Here is a 14,864-nt window from a genome sequence, read left to right as displayed (position 1 = left end):
AATTTTCAACAGTTTTCCTCTTCATTAACGAAAAACTTCGCAGGGATCACAGTGACTTCAAATGTTTTCAGCCTTCAATGGCAATGTAAAGGTACTAAATTATGACTTTACTTCAAAATATAAATTTTCCCCTGGCTCAAAATAAAATTCCGACTTTTCCCTGACCTTGAAGAGTATTTTCGCTGACCATTTCGTTCGTAACAGATGGAAACCCTGGGACCATCGTGCTCACGAAGTAAACTATAAATGAGTATTTTTCAAACAAGTTTTCCCAGTTGCAAGCAAATTTATGGTCCTTTTCCCTGGCAGAGATGTCTCAACTTCTACTTCTCAACAAATTTCCCTGCACAAATTTCTCAGGCACCAACTTCAAATGCTAAAGTGCTCAAATTTCAGTTTTAACAACATCAAAGCAGATACAAAACCCCATTGAAATACTGCTCAATAGCTTTTATTTGAATAGTTCCAAGAGAGTTTCAGCAAGACGTAAGAGGTAATCTACATCTTGATTCACTCAAGGTGAAGGCTGAGTTGATCTTGAAGTGTTCAAGGTTCAAGTTGTGCCTTTTGCACAGTTATCTATAGGGTGTCTAATAAACTAATGTATTTAGAATTGACAAACATTTCCACGTAACGAGTTTGTTCCCTGAAATATCTGTTCTATAGCTGATGTTTTTGCTCACTGAGACACCCATGGCCACTCAGCTTCATTCACAAAACTTTAATCTGGGGATTTTCCCTTGCTAACTGGTTAAATTTTGTACGACTATTTGAGTTACCCACCCCACCCCACTCACCCCCCCCCCCCCCACCCCTCAAGGATGTATATGTGGCCCTGGAATTACAACCGCTCTCTTAATTTTTACCCTCCACGTGCTGAGGCTAGAACCACACCTCTATGTGTGTAGAGTGTGTAAATTCACATGATGTGTCTGCATTCATTGAAGTCAAATATACTCCTTCAGTTTCAAAACTGCTCTTAATTACTAAACTTATAATCAAATCAGGCTTTTAGCCAGATGGCCGTCCAGGTATCCTGTGGATGGCCACTTATTAAAGAAAATCATTTTATTTTTCATGCGTTTCCCTATTAATTGTTCATTTGAGCAGGCCCTATAGCACATTTTAGACAGCCACTTTTCAAATCCTAGCTAAAAGCCTGACTCAAGTACACTACTGATATGCCATCTCATTTACAGACATGAAAAGATCTGATGACCAGCCAGTGACCACCCTGAATTTCTAACAATCAAAAGTTCAACACAGCTTTAATGTAACACTAATTACAAGACAAGGGACTACAACATGTAGTTACATACTTCATCAAGCACTTCAATAAAACAGAAAAAGATTATCCAGTGTTTTCTAAGTGGCATTTGAAATGGTATTGCTTCAACAAAAGTTTTCCGAAAGGACAAATAAGTCAATGGGGTTTTCTTTATGTGTGGTAATTGCGGACACTTAATTTGTCAGATGGGCCAGTAAGAATATTAAGTGCAGACATGCGCCCTGCTACTAAGCACTGGAGTTAATTTTTAGCCCTAAGTCAATGCACAACATAATTTAATTTTAAAATACTTGTAAACATGCTTGCACAAGGTGCAGACACTACTTTTTAGTGCCCTCTAGTCTACAAATGGCCAATTCTTCTAAACATGCCTTTGAATTGGATGCAAGACATGAGGATTTCATTTTCTGTCTACTGGGTGATAGGCAAGCTACCTACATCAAAGGCAACTTTGATTTCCACCACCAAACAATCATTTATCAATAATTTAACTTCCCAAGCAATTTTGGTCATTTCTCCACTTCTTCAATTTCTGAATTTCAATTCAAATACTACATTTGCATTGTTATTCAAAAAGGAAAGCCTTGCATTTCACACATTCAGATCTGGAGTTTCAACTGGAGGCAGAAAAATACTAAACTCTACCTCTAAAAGCAACATCCAGTGCTCCTGGACACTCAAAAGTGACAATAGTTAAGATTAGCTAGTAAAGTCTTACACAGTAATTCTGAGTTTTATATTTGCCTTAACTCAACTAGTGTTTTCTTTATGGATATGTAATGATTATGTCCATCCTTTTCCAAGAATATTTACATGATGCCTTGTAACAAGGAAGGCAGTGATTTCTACCAGCTACCACCCCTGCCACCACCACCAGCACTGCTACCACCTCCAAATCCACCGCCACTGCCAAAACTACCACCACCGACCATGGAGGACCTGACAAAAATGGGATCAGAAACAAAGCTACCTGTGTAGCTGTTACTTCCCCATCTGTTCACCATGGTCTGTGTGACGAATGAAGGGTGCTGCAGCTGAAGCATCATCAGTCGGAACTGCAGCTCGGGCATGAAGTCATAAGTATGACAGGAGCCACCTTCATCTCCGCGTCTGTCTGCTGACTGACGGCAAATGGGGCAGGTTGCATGGTTCTCCAGCCACTTTGTCAAGCAAGGTTCGCAGTACTTGTGGCCACAAGCCAACAGTCTGGTTTTTGTTTCTGGTTGAAATTCTTCCAAGCAAATGGGGCAGGACTTGCTCTCATAAGACTTTTGAGACTGATTGGCTCTGTCTCTTTCCTCTTGGATTCTCTTCAGCTTCCTGGTACACTTTTCACGCTCCTGCTCTTGTTGGTGCCCAATATACAGCCCAGCGCCCACCACCGCGATTAAAAATGCGCAGAAAATAATTAGACCGTAGTCGAACGGACGCTCGAGAACTTTTCCGCTGAACACTTCGCCCATCCGCACAACAGCAAGCTCCACTGACTTGTCATAATCTTTACCTCGCAGGTATGCCTTCATTTCCTCAATAATGATGTCGATCTGATCATCTGACAACAATTCCATGGCCTTTTTTCCTGTAGATACGTACACCTGGCGGTCAAGAATGGAAAGCAACAACATTGCGCCGTCATCACAGCCTGCATGGCCTACCCCCCAGCTGTCATGTAAGTGTTTGGTGAATTTCTCCGCTGTTTCTTCCACGGATTCCCCTGGAATCCTGCGCATTTTTTTTAAAACAGCAACACCGATTTGAAATGCAGGTTTTTTATCGCTACTGCACCCTGAAGCAGTATTTTTTCCGACGGAATACAGCAGCTCCTCGACCTTGTTGGCGGTCTCGTAGTTGAGAACCTTGTCTGGATCACAGATCCAAGACACTTTTCCTCGACGACCACAAGATCCAAGATCTTTTGTAGGGTTCGGAAAGTCTTCTTTAAGCCATTCTTGGGTACTGTTTCCTTCTTGAAGGAAACATAAAGTCAAAAAAACGGCGAGGAAAATGACTCTTCTTGCATAAACTTCCGCCATGTTGACAGCTTTCGTTTTGTTTTGAGTCTCCCACGCGTGTCGCTGCTGACTTCTAGTACTGCATGTTCGCATTCTTTACGTGGCCTCCCCGCATTGGCAACCCTGGTTTCTTTGCGTCATCTGGCGCCATGGCGTTTGTTTGTTTTATTCATAATGGTCATCTTTATTGTTAAACCATTAGGAAAGAAAAATCTACGAAGGATCCAGCATGAAATAAAATCTAAACCCTCCTAGTCTAAAAGTTTACAAAGAGTGTCTTTGCAGTTAGACAGTGACATAATTATAGCGGCGGCTGCAGGTTTCGCACCCAAGCGAGTTCGCACCCACATCGATTCAACTAGCGATGAAACGGGTAGCATTCATTGCAGCCATCTCTGCTGGTAGGTCATTTCAGTCTCTGACAGTTCTTGAAGAAAATAGAACTTAGAACATCTTTGGTGCTGTAAGAGATCTGGAATTTGAACCTTTGACTACTTTTATTTAATCTTAACCAAGATATTTTTATGAGCGACGCTTGCCGTACTCATTTTTCATAAAAGAACAAACACAGGTATAATGGCTGGAAACCGAAATTTGGTGAACCAATTAGAGGGGTAGAAATACGTTATCGGAGGATGAGAATTCAATATAAAGCGCTTATATATCTTAATTAAACCAAGTGCAAGGCCCAAGTTCCTGACAGAACGTACAAAGAAGCACACTGTCCCGAGCGAGCTTGGTTAACAAAGTTTTGATGATCTTTGATATTACCGACAAGATCGAAAAAAATTCCACAATAGTGGACCACCGCCAAGTGAAAGCCAACTTAGCGTTCTGAGTCTTCTAATAATCACATCTGACGTACCCAGAAAAGAACAAAAGAAGTTGGAGGACAAGAAAAATAATTTTCCACGTTAATTTAAGCTAATCTTTTTTTACGAAAAGTAAGCCTTGAAACCCAAGATCATTTGGGAGAGTACCCGGACCCCTGACACCTGGAAGGGGGGACTGGCAATACAACAAAACAATCTGATTGATTGAATTTTAGTTTTTGGCGCTCTGAACTTAGGCCTTGTCCACACTTGGCCGGAGAAATTTGCTTTTCGACTACGCTCTTGAACTCTGGAGGGATTTGAAAACCCTGGCTTTGAGTTTTAGTGTGGACGGAAAACATTTTGAAAACGGAGCTTTTCGAAACGAAGACGTCACGATAATCACGTGATTTCCCTGCCGAGTTTTCCTCAAACACGAATCCAAAATCATGATTGTTGCATTTTCAAATTGCCCCGCCGTGTAGTGTGGACGGAAAACATTCGCTGCGTTTTCAGAGTGAAAACGCCGTTCTCAAATTTCTCCGACGTAGTGTGGAGGGTGCCTTAGTCGGTGACTTGGTCGTGTAACAAAAAGAAATATTAACCAATGTTGTTTTCTTCGATCCACGGAGAAAAAAACTATTTCTAGATGTCGTCCTAACAAGATTGCCGCGGTAACATCTTGATTACTTTTACACTTAAGCCAGTAAAAAGCCGATAACAATACAGTCAGCGCATTGTACAAAAGTTACAGTTGGAAAATCTGAACCACTGCTTTTACAACCACTCAGATAGTGGCATTATTCAATCTTTAATCTTCATTGTTTGGTTTATCCAGCTTCACTTGGTAGAGTACAAATGTCACGTGCAAAAGAGCAAATAAAAATTTTCAAAGGATCTGTTGGAAGAAATTGTTGGATGAGATATCTCTTATCCGCACTATCATAAAATTAAGCAGCGATAATCAAAGTAATATGTCTTTATTCATTTCAGCTCAGTGTCATTTTCATTCAAAGTCTGAGCGCAGCAAGAAGTCTGTAATACGTTACTTGCAAAACATTTCAGACGATTTCAATTTCAATTCCAAGTGTCCGAAAATATAACCGTTCGAACTTTTTAAGCGTTCTAAATATTTACAGTACAGTATGAAACTTTTCAATAGTTCCAAAGTTGCTAGTTTCCTTTATGGAGCGAACTCTAGTGGAGACACTAGGGAGTTTACGAAACCACGACGGCAACGCCGAGGACAACGTCGATTAAAAAATGAATTTATATTTTACCTACGAATCTCGCGGTACTCTAAAGTCAATTAATTTGTTTATCACTGTCAAAACTATCGCAAAACTAAATCCGGAACTCAGCGATAAATTTAAAAAATTAGCCGTCGTGGTTCATGATCTCAAGACAACGCAAATTTGGTCATTTCACGCTGTCTTGCGGAGGACGGCAAAGAAATGTACCAAGAATTAGAACGCACGTGCACAGCCATTGTACTACTCGTTAATTCTTTTGTGCAGTGACGTTACGGTTGCCGTTGCCGTCGTGGTTTCGTAAACTCCCTACTGCTTGAAATACGTAACGGCTTGATATACTTTTTCTTATTTTCCCGTCGGCGTCTCTGTAAAATCTCGAGGGTGCAGGAAAACTATCATTCTATCATTCTATCATTCATTCAGTCTAGAACATGTTCTGTTCTGCAGGCGTAAATTTACGTTAGTTATGTTTCAGCACGTGTCCTAAATTTGTCCGAAGTGGGATAAAAAGTCTCCGAAAATTAGATGTCCGAAATATTTTGCAAGCAACGTACCTCCCCAACAAAATGACAAGACACTGAAAGACTGCAAACAATTTTATTACAAGTTCACTGCTATAAAATCTATGTACATAATAATTTAAACAGTAGGCACCTAAAATAAAATATTCTTGTTTAAGTATGCAGCAGCCAGTGATGATGTCACGCATTCTTGAGTTTAGTGACAATGATTACTCTCAAAGTCTGGTCGAGTGAGGTGCATACACAAAGTCCTTCCTGTAAATATAAACGATAAAGACTGGTTAACATTTGTTCTCTCCTTACATATATATTATCAACTGGGTAGGTAAAGTGAAGAAAAAAACATTTATTGGGGTTATTTGTAGCCTGTTGCAGGCTCTCGGTCAGTGGGGACGATCGAAAAAGTGGGCGGGCAACGAGCAGGATCAGCGACGAGCGGGATCAGCGACGAGCGAGATCAGCAACGAGCGCGATCAGCGACGTGCAGAATCAGCAATGAGCGGGATCCCGGAGAGAAAGACCCTGCTCGTCGCCCGCCCACTTCTTCGATCGTCCCCACTGACCGAGAGCCTGCAACAGGTTAGATCATTTGCTTTGTGCAATGCCATTTTTTTCACATAAATATACATTTCAAAGAAATGTCTGGCGTCAGTTAAGAGAATGTTACTATTTCAAATTTGAGACTAAACAGATCAGCCATCAGTCCGATCCAGCAAAAAAGGGCTCATTTGGGGTTATTTGCTTCATGCACTGCCAACTTCTCCTAACTAACATTGAAATAAATTTGTAGCATCAGTGAAGAGAATATCATATTACTACTTCACACTTGAGAGTAAAAGATCAGACATCAATCAGATCCAGCCAAAAACCTTAGGCTTCAGACATCATTACTGGCCTGATTTGCCACCTGATCGCCACACCAATATAAAACTAAAATGCATGGCAAACAATAAGGAGGAATTATATAATATCAGACATGCATTACTGACCTTATCTGGACTCCAGTCAAAGGATGTGATTGGCTGAGTTGACAGACTAGCATTTTGTAACATTGAGACAGAACCAATCACACCCATATCCAAATCATTAGCATCTTTTTTCACTCGCTGGTCAGGATATGAGCTAAATCATAAAGTCATAGGACCAAAGCGTTACCATAGGTGATAAAATTATAACAACCATAACAGATCATTACAAACTTGATGTAATGGAAAGCCCTTTTTAATTCACAACTGGCAGACTACATCCATTTTTATCTGTAGCACAATTGACTACGAGCTATTTATCAACTTGAAGTTGAAGTTGATAGAGGTAAACTGACTGCTGCAGCAAGTCTCAAAAGGCTAACCCTTGAAACACCAGCTTCACAGACTGGCTGCTATAAATTGCATCAAAAGAGAAAGAACTGCAAACTTGGCAAACAGATGCATGCAAAGTATGATTCTTTCTGTTCTCACATGTCTTTGAACACTTTTGTCAATACCCTAAATATTAAAAGATTTGCTTAGTCTGCAATGCAGCACTTATTTGTTAAGCAGAACTACTATTTTCACACTACCCAAAATAATATGTACATTTTGTCTACTTATAACTTTAATTCCTCTAATTCCATCTCCCGGAATGCACCTCCGAATCAACATCACACATCCTACTGTTACAGATTTCACCATCTTTTGCAAATTGATTTTGTCCTGTAATATTGCATAAATTTGTCTGCTCTGTAGTTTTTCTTTCATTATTTTTAATTTGTAACATAAGGTAGCTCAATGATATTAGCAGCAATCTTACCCTGTGAATTTCAGGGTAAATAGATGATATGAGGATATTCAGGCAACAATTAAAAGAGTCTCGATCTGCTGAGTGTAGAGCACAGCAGAATATACAACACAATAAAACACTTACTACTTCCAGAGGTTTAGAGACCCTGAGCCACCACAAGTCATGAAAATTTCACGGTTTTGAGGAAGATGTCTTGCACACCAAATAGTTGACTTGTGAGCCTGTGTGTCATTTAAATAATTTTTACAATAAGTAACTTTATGCATGTAGGGTGAACTCAGAACATCCTTACACCCACTGTAGACCACTGTAACAACAATGATAACATCAAGATGTCAGTAGACTCTGACCTTAAAGGAAACTGTGTACAAATAATAATACGGGATCTCTCTCTATGAAGCTTTTAATAGAAAGATGACTTAATGAAGTGAAAAGGTTATGGATAATGCATGCCTAATTTGGGCTTTCATTAAGGGCTGGGCAGTGGGCAAATCATCCAGCTGTGACAACAATTTTGCCTGCCCGGTCAGTTTGGCCATCTAGAGGAGAGTTTTTCTTATAAAAAAATTCAGTTCAAAACATTTTGCCCGCCTGTGAAAACCAGTTACCCTCTTGCTGAAAACGTTGATGAAACCACTGGAATCGAATTTAACTAAAACATTCTATATACAGTGAAACCCCGCTTTACAGACACCCACTTAATACAGACACCTGCTTCTAACGGACAGTTTTCTTTGTCCTGACAACTACAAAGCTCATATATTTTCTCTTAAATTAGCCTGCTTAATACGGACACCTGGATAATGTGGACACTTTATCATGTCCCTTTGGTGTCCGTATTAACCAGGTTCCACTGTATTAACAAATTTATTAAACCCACCTTTTCAGAAAGGGATGCAAATCCTTTCTCTGGGTGCTGTGTTCTAAGATCATATACATGAAATTTTGATTCTAATGTAGTAGCTACAAGTTTGTTCATCACAATATCTTTTCTGTCAAATTCAACACCACAGACCTGCAGAAGACAAATTTGATGAAGAAATCAAAACTGCTTTCTTGCTACCCTGTAATAAATTTGTAATATCAAAATGAAGATTTCCTACTTTTAAAACAACACATCCAATCCTTATACCTTCAATTAAGTATATGTCTGAATAGTTTGGTTTCTGAATCAATTGAGACTGGCTATAACAATTTTGAACAGCTTCCTGTCTGCCTCAGCTGGGAATTTCAACTCCTGAATGACTTTGATTCAGATGGTACGTGATATTTACCTGATGCTGAAATTATTAGTCACAGCACATTTAAAATTTTTGATGACCTTTTCTTTTGTTTTAAAATGCATGAATCCACTTATCAGTGAAATGAATAATAATTATTATTAATTTCAGTGTCTGAATCAACAGGCATACTTTTGTTAAGTCTGAGTCAAGCAAAATATTGGAATAAGGTTCTGATCAGCTCATGAAAAGTTCAGCATCTGAACTGGGTCTGAATACCCAGACATAGAACCTATTCCTACTAAAAGCATGAAGCATCCTTGACTGAATGCTCTGTTATTTCAAAATGTAGTGGGCCTGCTTTAGTAAGAGGGACTATTAAGGCTTCCTATAAAGTCTCCCTCACACAGTAGTATTTGAATTTTCTGATAGATGCCAGCTTTTCAAAACTTAGTAACAGTGAAATTTAGATCACCTTCTCCCAAATAAGACTACAAAATAAACAAGATTTGACATACCCCATTCTTAATATTTGTTTCCCATCTGACTGCCATCTTTTTAAGGTCAAACATCTTTATATCTCCATTATCATAGCCTGCTACAACAGCACGTTCCTCGGTATTATATGCATCACCTGTGATGCGTGGAACAAAATTTAATCACCCAGATGATCAATTAGGATGTTGACATGGTTTATACCTGTCCAATATAAAACTCACATGCAAGTACAAGGCTCAAAAAAACACTTGAGTTCTAGCTAGCACTCTGGACAAGCAGCTCTCAAATTTTTCTTGCCGTGGGCAATGCTAAGTTTACTTTAATTTGCTTTGTTTAGTTGGCAGACAACATGCCTGGGCCCTTATCCATCAGGCAGGTGAGAATGAAAGGTTACTTGCCTGGCAGTAAAATCTACTTGTCCGGCACAACCGGACAGCACTTTTTATCGAGCCCTGAAGAAACATGTGTTACTAAGATTTGGTAGTAACATGTATTATAAACGTGTGCTTTGTAATCATTGGCTTGGTTTAAACATTCTCCACAGTGCAAAGGGGTACCAAAGGGGCATCATCAGCAGTAATAATTATAAAATAATACTTAACTTTAACTATAACTTTTCTTTAAATTATCAAATACCTGGTGACTTTCCTACATAAAGCTAGCTGGTGAACAGGCTCTTCATGTGGGAACTGGAAAAAAGAGAGAAAGGGGAAGAGGAGCCTGCCAGCTCAATGTCGCATCAGCAGGGTTACTTGGGGGCATCATCCAGAATTCTAAGCGATGCAGGCAGGTTTTTCTTTCCTTTTTCCCATTGATTCATACTTTCATTCCCCGCAAACAGCCTGCTCACAGGCTAACATAACACAGATAACCAAAAGAAAAAACCATTGTAGTCTTACCAAATGCCACACACCAGCAGTCACGTCCCTCTTCTCCTTCAGTTGGTGTCATGTTAGCGACAGGTTTGTCCTTCTGACGAGGATCCCAAACTTTCACAGACCCTAATAACGTTAGACCGTGTACAAACTATTTACTATTAAACTGCACTAAAATTTCATTGGACTAAAGCTTGGTTGTCTCACCCTCTAGTTATTCAGAAGTCCTGAGAGGGCCCATTTGAGTCAAATAGCTGTTAATATTGTATGGGAATAGGTTAGAATTTTGCAACTTTGTTGGTCACCCTTTTTATAATATTTTATGGAAAAAATGTTTGTAAGTTCACAATGAATGGTTTGGAGTCAGTCGCATTCATTTAGACGGTCTGAGAAAAGACTATTCTAGCCGAGTAGCATTGTACTTGACCAGCCAAACACTCGTTATCTACAGAGCAAAATGAATAATCTTGAATTTGAAGAGAATTACTTGTCAGGTTAACATAAGAACAGTCAGCAATACAACAGTCTTTTTCAAGACTGCTCTCATTACTCCTGTGTTAATGTTGCACACATTTTATCAACAGAGATTTATGTATGGTTTACCATCTCTACTTCCAGTGACTATCTCCGGTGCTCCCTCACCAATACCCAGACCCCCAACACCATCTATTGCATTCACTATTTGTGAATGAGCTTTTACAGAATAAACTGGCCTCTCTGTGTTTTCAAGGTTCCTACAGACATAATGATAAACAAAATTTATAAAATTAACCATGTCACTCCTTGTGGCACTTCTCATTAATTACCCAATTAACCAGTTAAGGTTCAGTGATAACAGTGTGAGATCAGGTGGTGTAGATGTGTCTTGTCCAATCAGCAAGTATGCATGCAACTCAATAAGCTCAGCTGATTAACCTTGTTAAATTTAATTTTTTGGCAAACTGTTGTTGGAAAAGTAACTTGCAATGAATAGCATATGGGGACTAGCAAAACACCTAGCACTTAGCACTATGAAAAATGAGATATGCTCTGGCGTGGGCCAGTTTAAAGGAGCTCAGTCATGGTATTTTGAGTAATTTTGGCCATGTACAAAATTACCTTTAAATGGTAGGAAACCTGAAAATAACAGTTTAATAAGTTAGAAAAACACCAAAGACATAATGATAAACCATAAAGGAACGAGGATGGCTAAGGATGGAGTAGATTAAAACGGATTACAAATGAAAAAATTTGAAAAATTGAGGCTAAACTTTTCAATATGTGCAAACCGTGACTGAGCTCCTTTAAGGTTACCGTAAACCTTCGCGGGTGTCCTTAGCGCAAAAAATATTACCACGCTGTCTTAAAGACAACCACTACAAATTATATATCAATGCAAAGGTTATAGAATGCTCTATTCAATAAAAATTGTTTTGCCTCAATTTTTTTTAATCATAAGGCGAGCGTGACCTAAAAGCGCGAAACGACCGACGTTCCATTGAGCGAATTTATCAGGTATCAAACTTGACCACATCAACAAAGCTACTGCATGATATCATTTATGAGGCATCAGTCATCAAAACCGTGTGAGGGTTTGTCGATATTCCTATTGGTTGTTTTGGAAAATTTCTGTCAAGTTTGATGTCCAAAAATACAGCGACACGTTTTACGACAAAGGCCATTGCAGGAGATCAATTTTGAAAAACGCAAATCCCCCACACGGTTTTGATGATTGATGCCTTGTGAATGATATAATGCAGTAGCATTGTTGATGCGGTCGAGTTTGATACCCGATAAATTCGCTCAATGGAACGTCGGTCGTTTCATGCTTTTAGGTCGCGCTTGCCTTATGATTAAAAAAAATTGAGGCAAAACAATTTTTATCGAATAGAGCATTCTATAACCTTTGCATTGATATATAATTTGTAGTGTTTGTCTTTAAGACAGCACGGTAATATTTTTTTCGCTAAGGACACCCGCGAAGGTTTACAGTAACCTTAATACAACTGCAAACTAGTCAACAATTAAGTTAAAGAATAACTTCACAAACCAAATCATCATTTTTCCCTCAAAGTCCCCAGTTGCTAGATATCTCTGTTGTAAACTTGAAGCTCCAAAAGTACCACATTTCAATGCTGTCCTTTTCTCATCCTGTTATCGAAATATGGAGTTTCTATGAGTGTTTAGATAACAACCTGTGACGAACGTAAATGTACATGCTGGAAGCCGTAATTCTAAAAAGTCTCTGAAGAAACACAGATCATGAAATAATCCACACGAGCAAGAATTCAGTTTTCAATTTATTGATTTGAGTTCCGATTACTTGCGATGCTTGTTAAACAAACCAGGTGTATGTTTGTCACAGAATTATTGCTTCATGACATTAGGATTATAGAGTTTTGCTCCCCCGGTATCATTGGAAAAGTGTCTCTGAAAGATATAGCGGCAGCAATTTTACGATGATAGAATATTCCTCTCGTTATTCTTATTTGTATTTTCACTTTTTTAGCTTTTTCTTTTTTTTTTTTTTTTTCAAGCTGCTCAAATTGTGTACATAACTGCGAGGATCGTTCATGTCTTTAGTAATTTTAGTGCTCCATAAATCAGCAGTCAATTTCAGTCAAAATATTAAAATAAAAGTAGAAAAACAAGTATCGCTAACGATAAATAAAGAATACCAAGGCCTCTGACAGACAGGCTATTTAGTATTAAAGCATACACTCACACTCTTTAGCAGTTTCACGTCCCCTTTTGAAACTTCGTAGATTTGAATCGCGCCTGTTCCACGCGCATAGTTTCCGAGTACCACAAATCTTGCACTACAAGGAATCCATCTTGCATCGAACAGCGTGTAATCTAAGGATTTTACAACGTGTTCGATTATTTTCGGCTTATCCACCATAGTTCTTTACAAAAACCAAAAGACAACCCATTCATGAACACTGCACCACCATTTGCAAAACATCCCAGGCGTTCCTAACCACTGTTGTACGTAGTGCGCATAACTCAGTTTGTTATACCTCGCAACTCAAATACGTTTTCCGATTGGAGGAAAATGTATCACGTGTCGTGGGTCAAAACTCACTAACTCCCTGAGGCGAATGAAACTCACTAACTCATTTAAGGTTACAGTATACCTTCGGGTCGGCAATTTTCTTCAAATTTGGATTTTTGAGTCAAAATAGTGGTCGAAGAATAATCTCTAATTTCTGGAAAAAAAATTGAAAAAGGCTAAATATTGGCGGAGAAATGGCGGTTTTACGTTTTCACCGGAAGTAAAAGTTTACCTCTTGATTGACAGCCCTATGGCGCGTATGCAATCAACCGAGACGATTTTCGCGGGAATTACCCATATGGATGTCACGAATTGACTGCTCAGTTGATCAGCATTGTTGTTCTGACTACCCAGCATTTTTGGTATTAGGCGTGTCTCTATTATGTTATAAGTAAACATAGACCACGTTTAAACCATGGACCAGTTCGAAAAAGCGAAAACAGCGAAGAAAGAATGAAAATACATCAACGAGTGAAGAAGCGAAAGTTCGCCACGCGGATGAAGCTATAGTTATCGTATAAGGCGGGCAAATATTCGTGGTAAGAGAAAAGAAAGGTTCTGTAAAAATTTCGGAACTTGACAGCAATAACAGGGATGCTGACAGAGACTCTCCTGATGAGTCCGATATCGACGAATCGTCGGACTCATTGAGACCATTTGAAATATTATCCATGCACAGTTGCCCACACACAGTTGCTCTCCGCGCTTTCTTGTGTTTGTTTCCTTCGCTCAGCCACTCTAGCGTTCGTATCCGTTTTCAGTCTTCCCCATTTTGCCAGACCAACTTCAAGAAAAACTGAGCTACAGAAAAATTATCTCTCTGCCTTCGGTTCCTTGAGCGCATTGCGAAACACAAGAGTTTTTTAGAGATTCGCGGGTAAATTTCACCAGGAGGTTAACGGTAGTAAACTTTCCCTGCCCTGATTGGCTTAGTTATCTGAGAACCCAGTTGAAGGCGTTTGTGGGCGGAGTTTGTTTGCGAAGCAGAAAATTTTTCTTAGCGCTGTTTTCTCGAATAAATTTTTTCACTTGAAGCAGACACTTTAAAGAGTTATAACTCAAAGGGAATTTGTTCAATTGCTCTTAAATTTGGACAGTGGCTAGTTTAACATATAAACTACAAAAGCGTGTCTGGGAATTGTTAATTTCGAAATACTTTTTCTTCGAGAGCGATTTTTGTACAATCACTCCACATTTTTTAAATCCTATTTCGAAAATGTTCTGTAACTTTTTACTGCAATTGAATATGCCAGAACGCAGACACGTTTTTTAAGCGCTTTGGGCCCTGAAACCGAGGAAAAAATTAAATTGGCGAAAAACGAAATTCGCTTTGACTTGTAGCTTTCGAAAGGTGATTCGGGCGCTCGCATTTAGTGGTCGTGAAAAATTCGACAATTCATTTTCTTTCAAAATTCTTGGTATAGTTTGATAGCCAGCTCCATAAGCTTTAATTTGATATCGGGGTTTAGGTATCTACAGCTTAAACTACACGCGCTACATCACTTGCGCGCGAGACACCCCTGAAGGTATACTGTGACCTTAATTGGCCCCATTTTTTTTTTCTCGCGGTTT

At 39.1% G+C, this 14,864-nt stretch overlaps 2 protein-coding genes across 2 annotated transcripts; both read right to left on the bottom strand.

Moving 5' to 3' along the window:
* Window positions 1-831: 831 nt before the first annotated feature.
* On the bottom strand, window positions 832-5,865 carry LOC145485940 (uncharacterized). The gene has a single exon (XM_081464607.1). The coding sequence runs from the start codon at window positions 3,391-3,393 to the stop codon at window positions 2,134-2,136; it is 1,260 nt and encodes a 419-aa protein (XP_081320733.1). The 5' UTR covers window positions 3,394-5,865; the 3' UTR covers window positions 832-2,133.
* An 84-nt stretch (window positions 5,866-5,949) lies between these two features.
* LOC145485941 (dynein axonemal assembly factor 10-like) lies at window positions 5,950-13,187 on the bottom strand. The gene is made up of 9 exons (XM_081464608.1): window positions 12,963-13,187; window positions 12,288-12,388; window positions 10,862-10,992; window positions 10,283-10,384; window positions 9,404-9,519; window positions 8,546-8,680; window positions 7,789-7,886; window positions 6,876-7,008; window positions 5,950-6,141 (listed from the first exon to the last, which is right to left on the bottom strand). Exons 1-9 carry the CDS (start codon window positions 13,137-13,139, stop codon window positions 6,067-6,069), a joined length of 1,068 nt encoding a protein of 355 aa, XP_081320734.1. The 5' UTR covers window positions 13,140-13,187; the 3' UTR covers window positions 5,950-6,066.
* Window positions 13,188-14,864: the final 1,677 nt, after the last annotated feature.

Source organism: Orbicella franksi, chromosome 4 (genome assembly GCF_964199315.1).
Source record: "Orbicella franksi chromosome 4, jaOrbFran1.1, whole genome shotgun sequence".
Classification (NCBI taxonomy): Eukaryota; Metazoa; Cnidaria; class Anthozoa; order Scleractinia; family Merulinidae; genus Orbicella; species Orbicella franksi.
The sequence above is the reverse complement of the archived record's forward strand: the minus strand, read 5'-3'. Positions and strand labels throughout refer to the sequence as shown.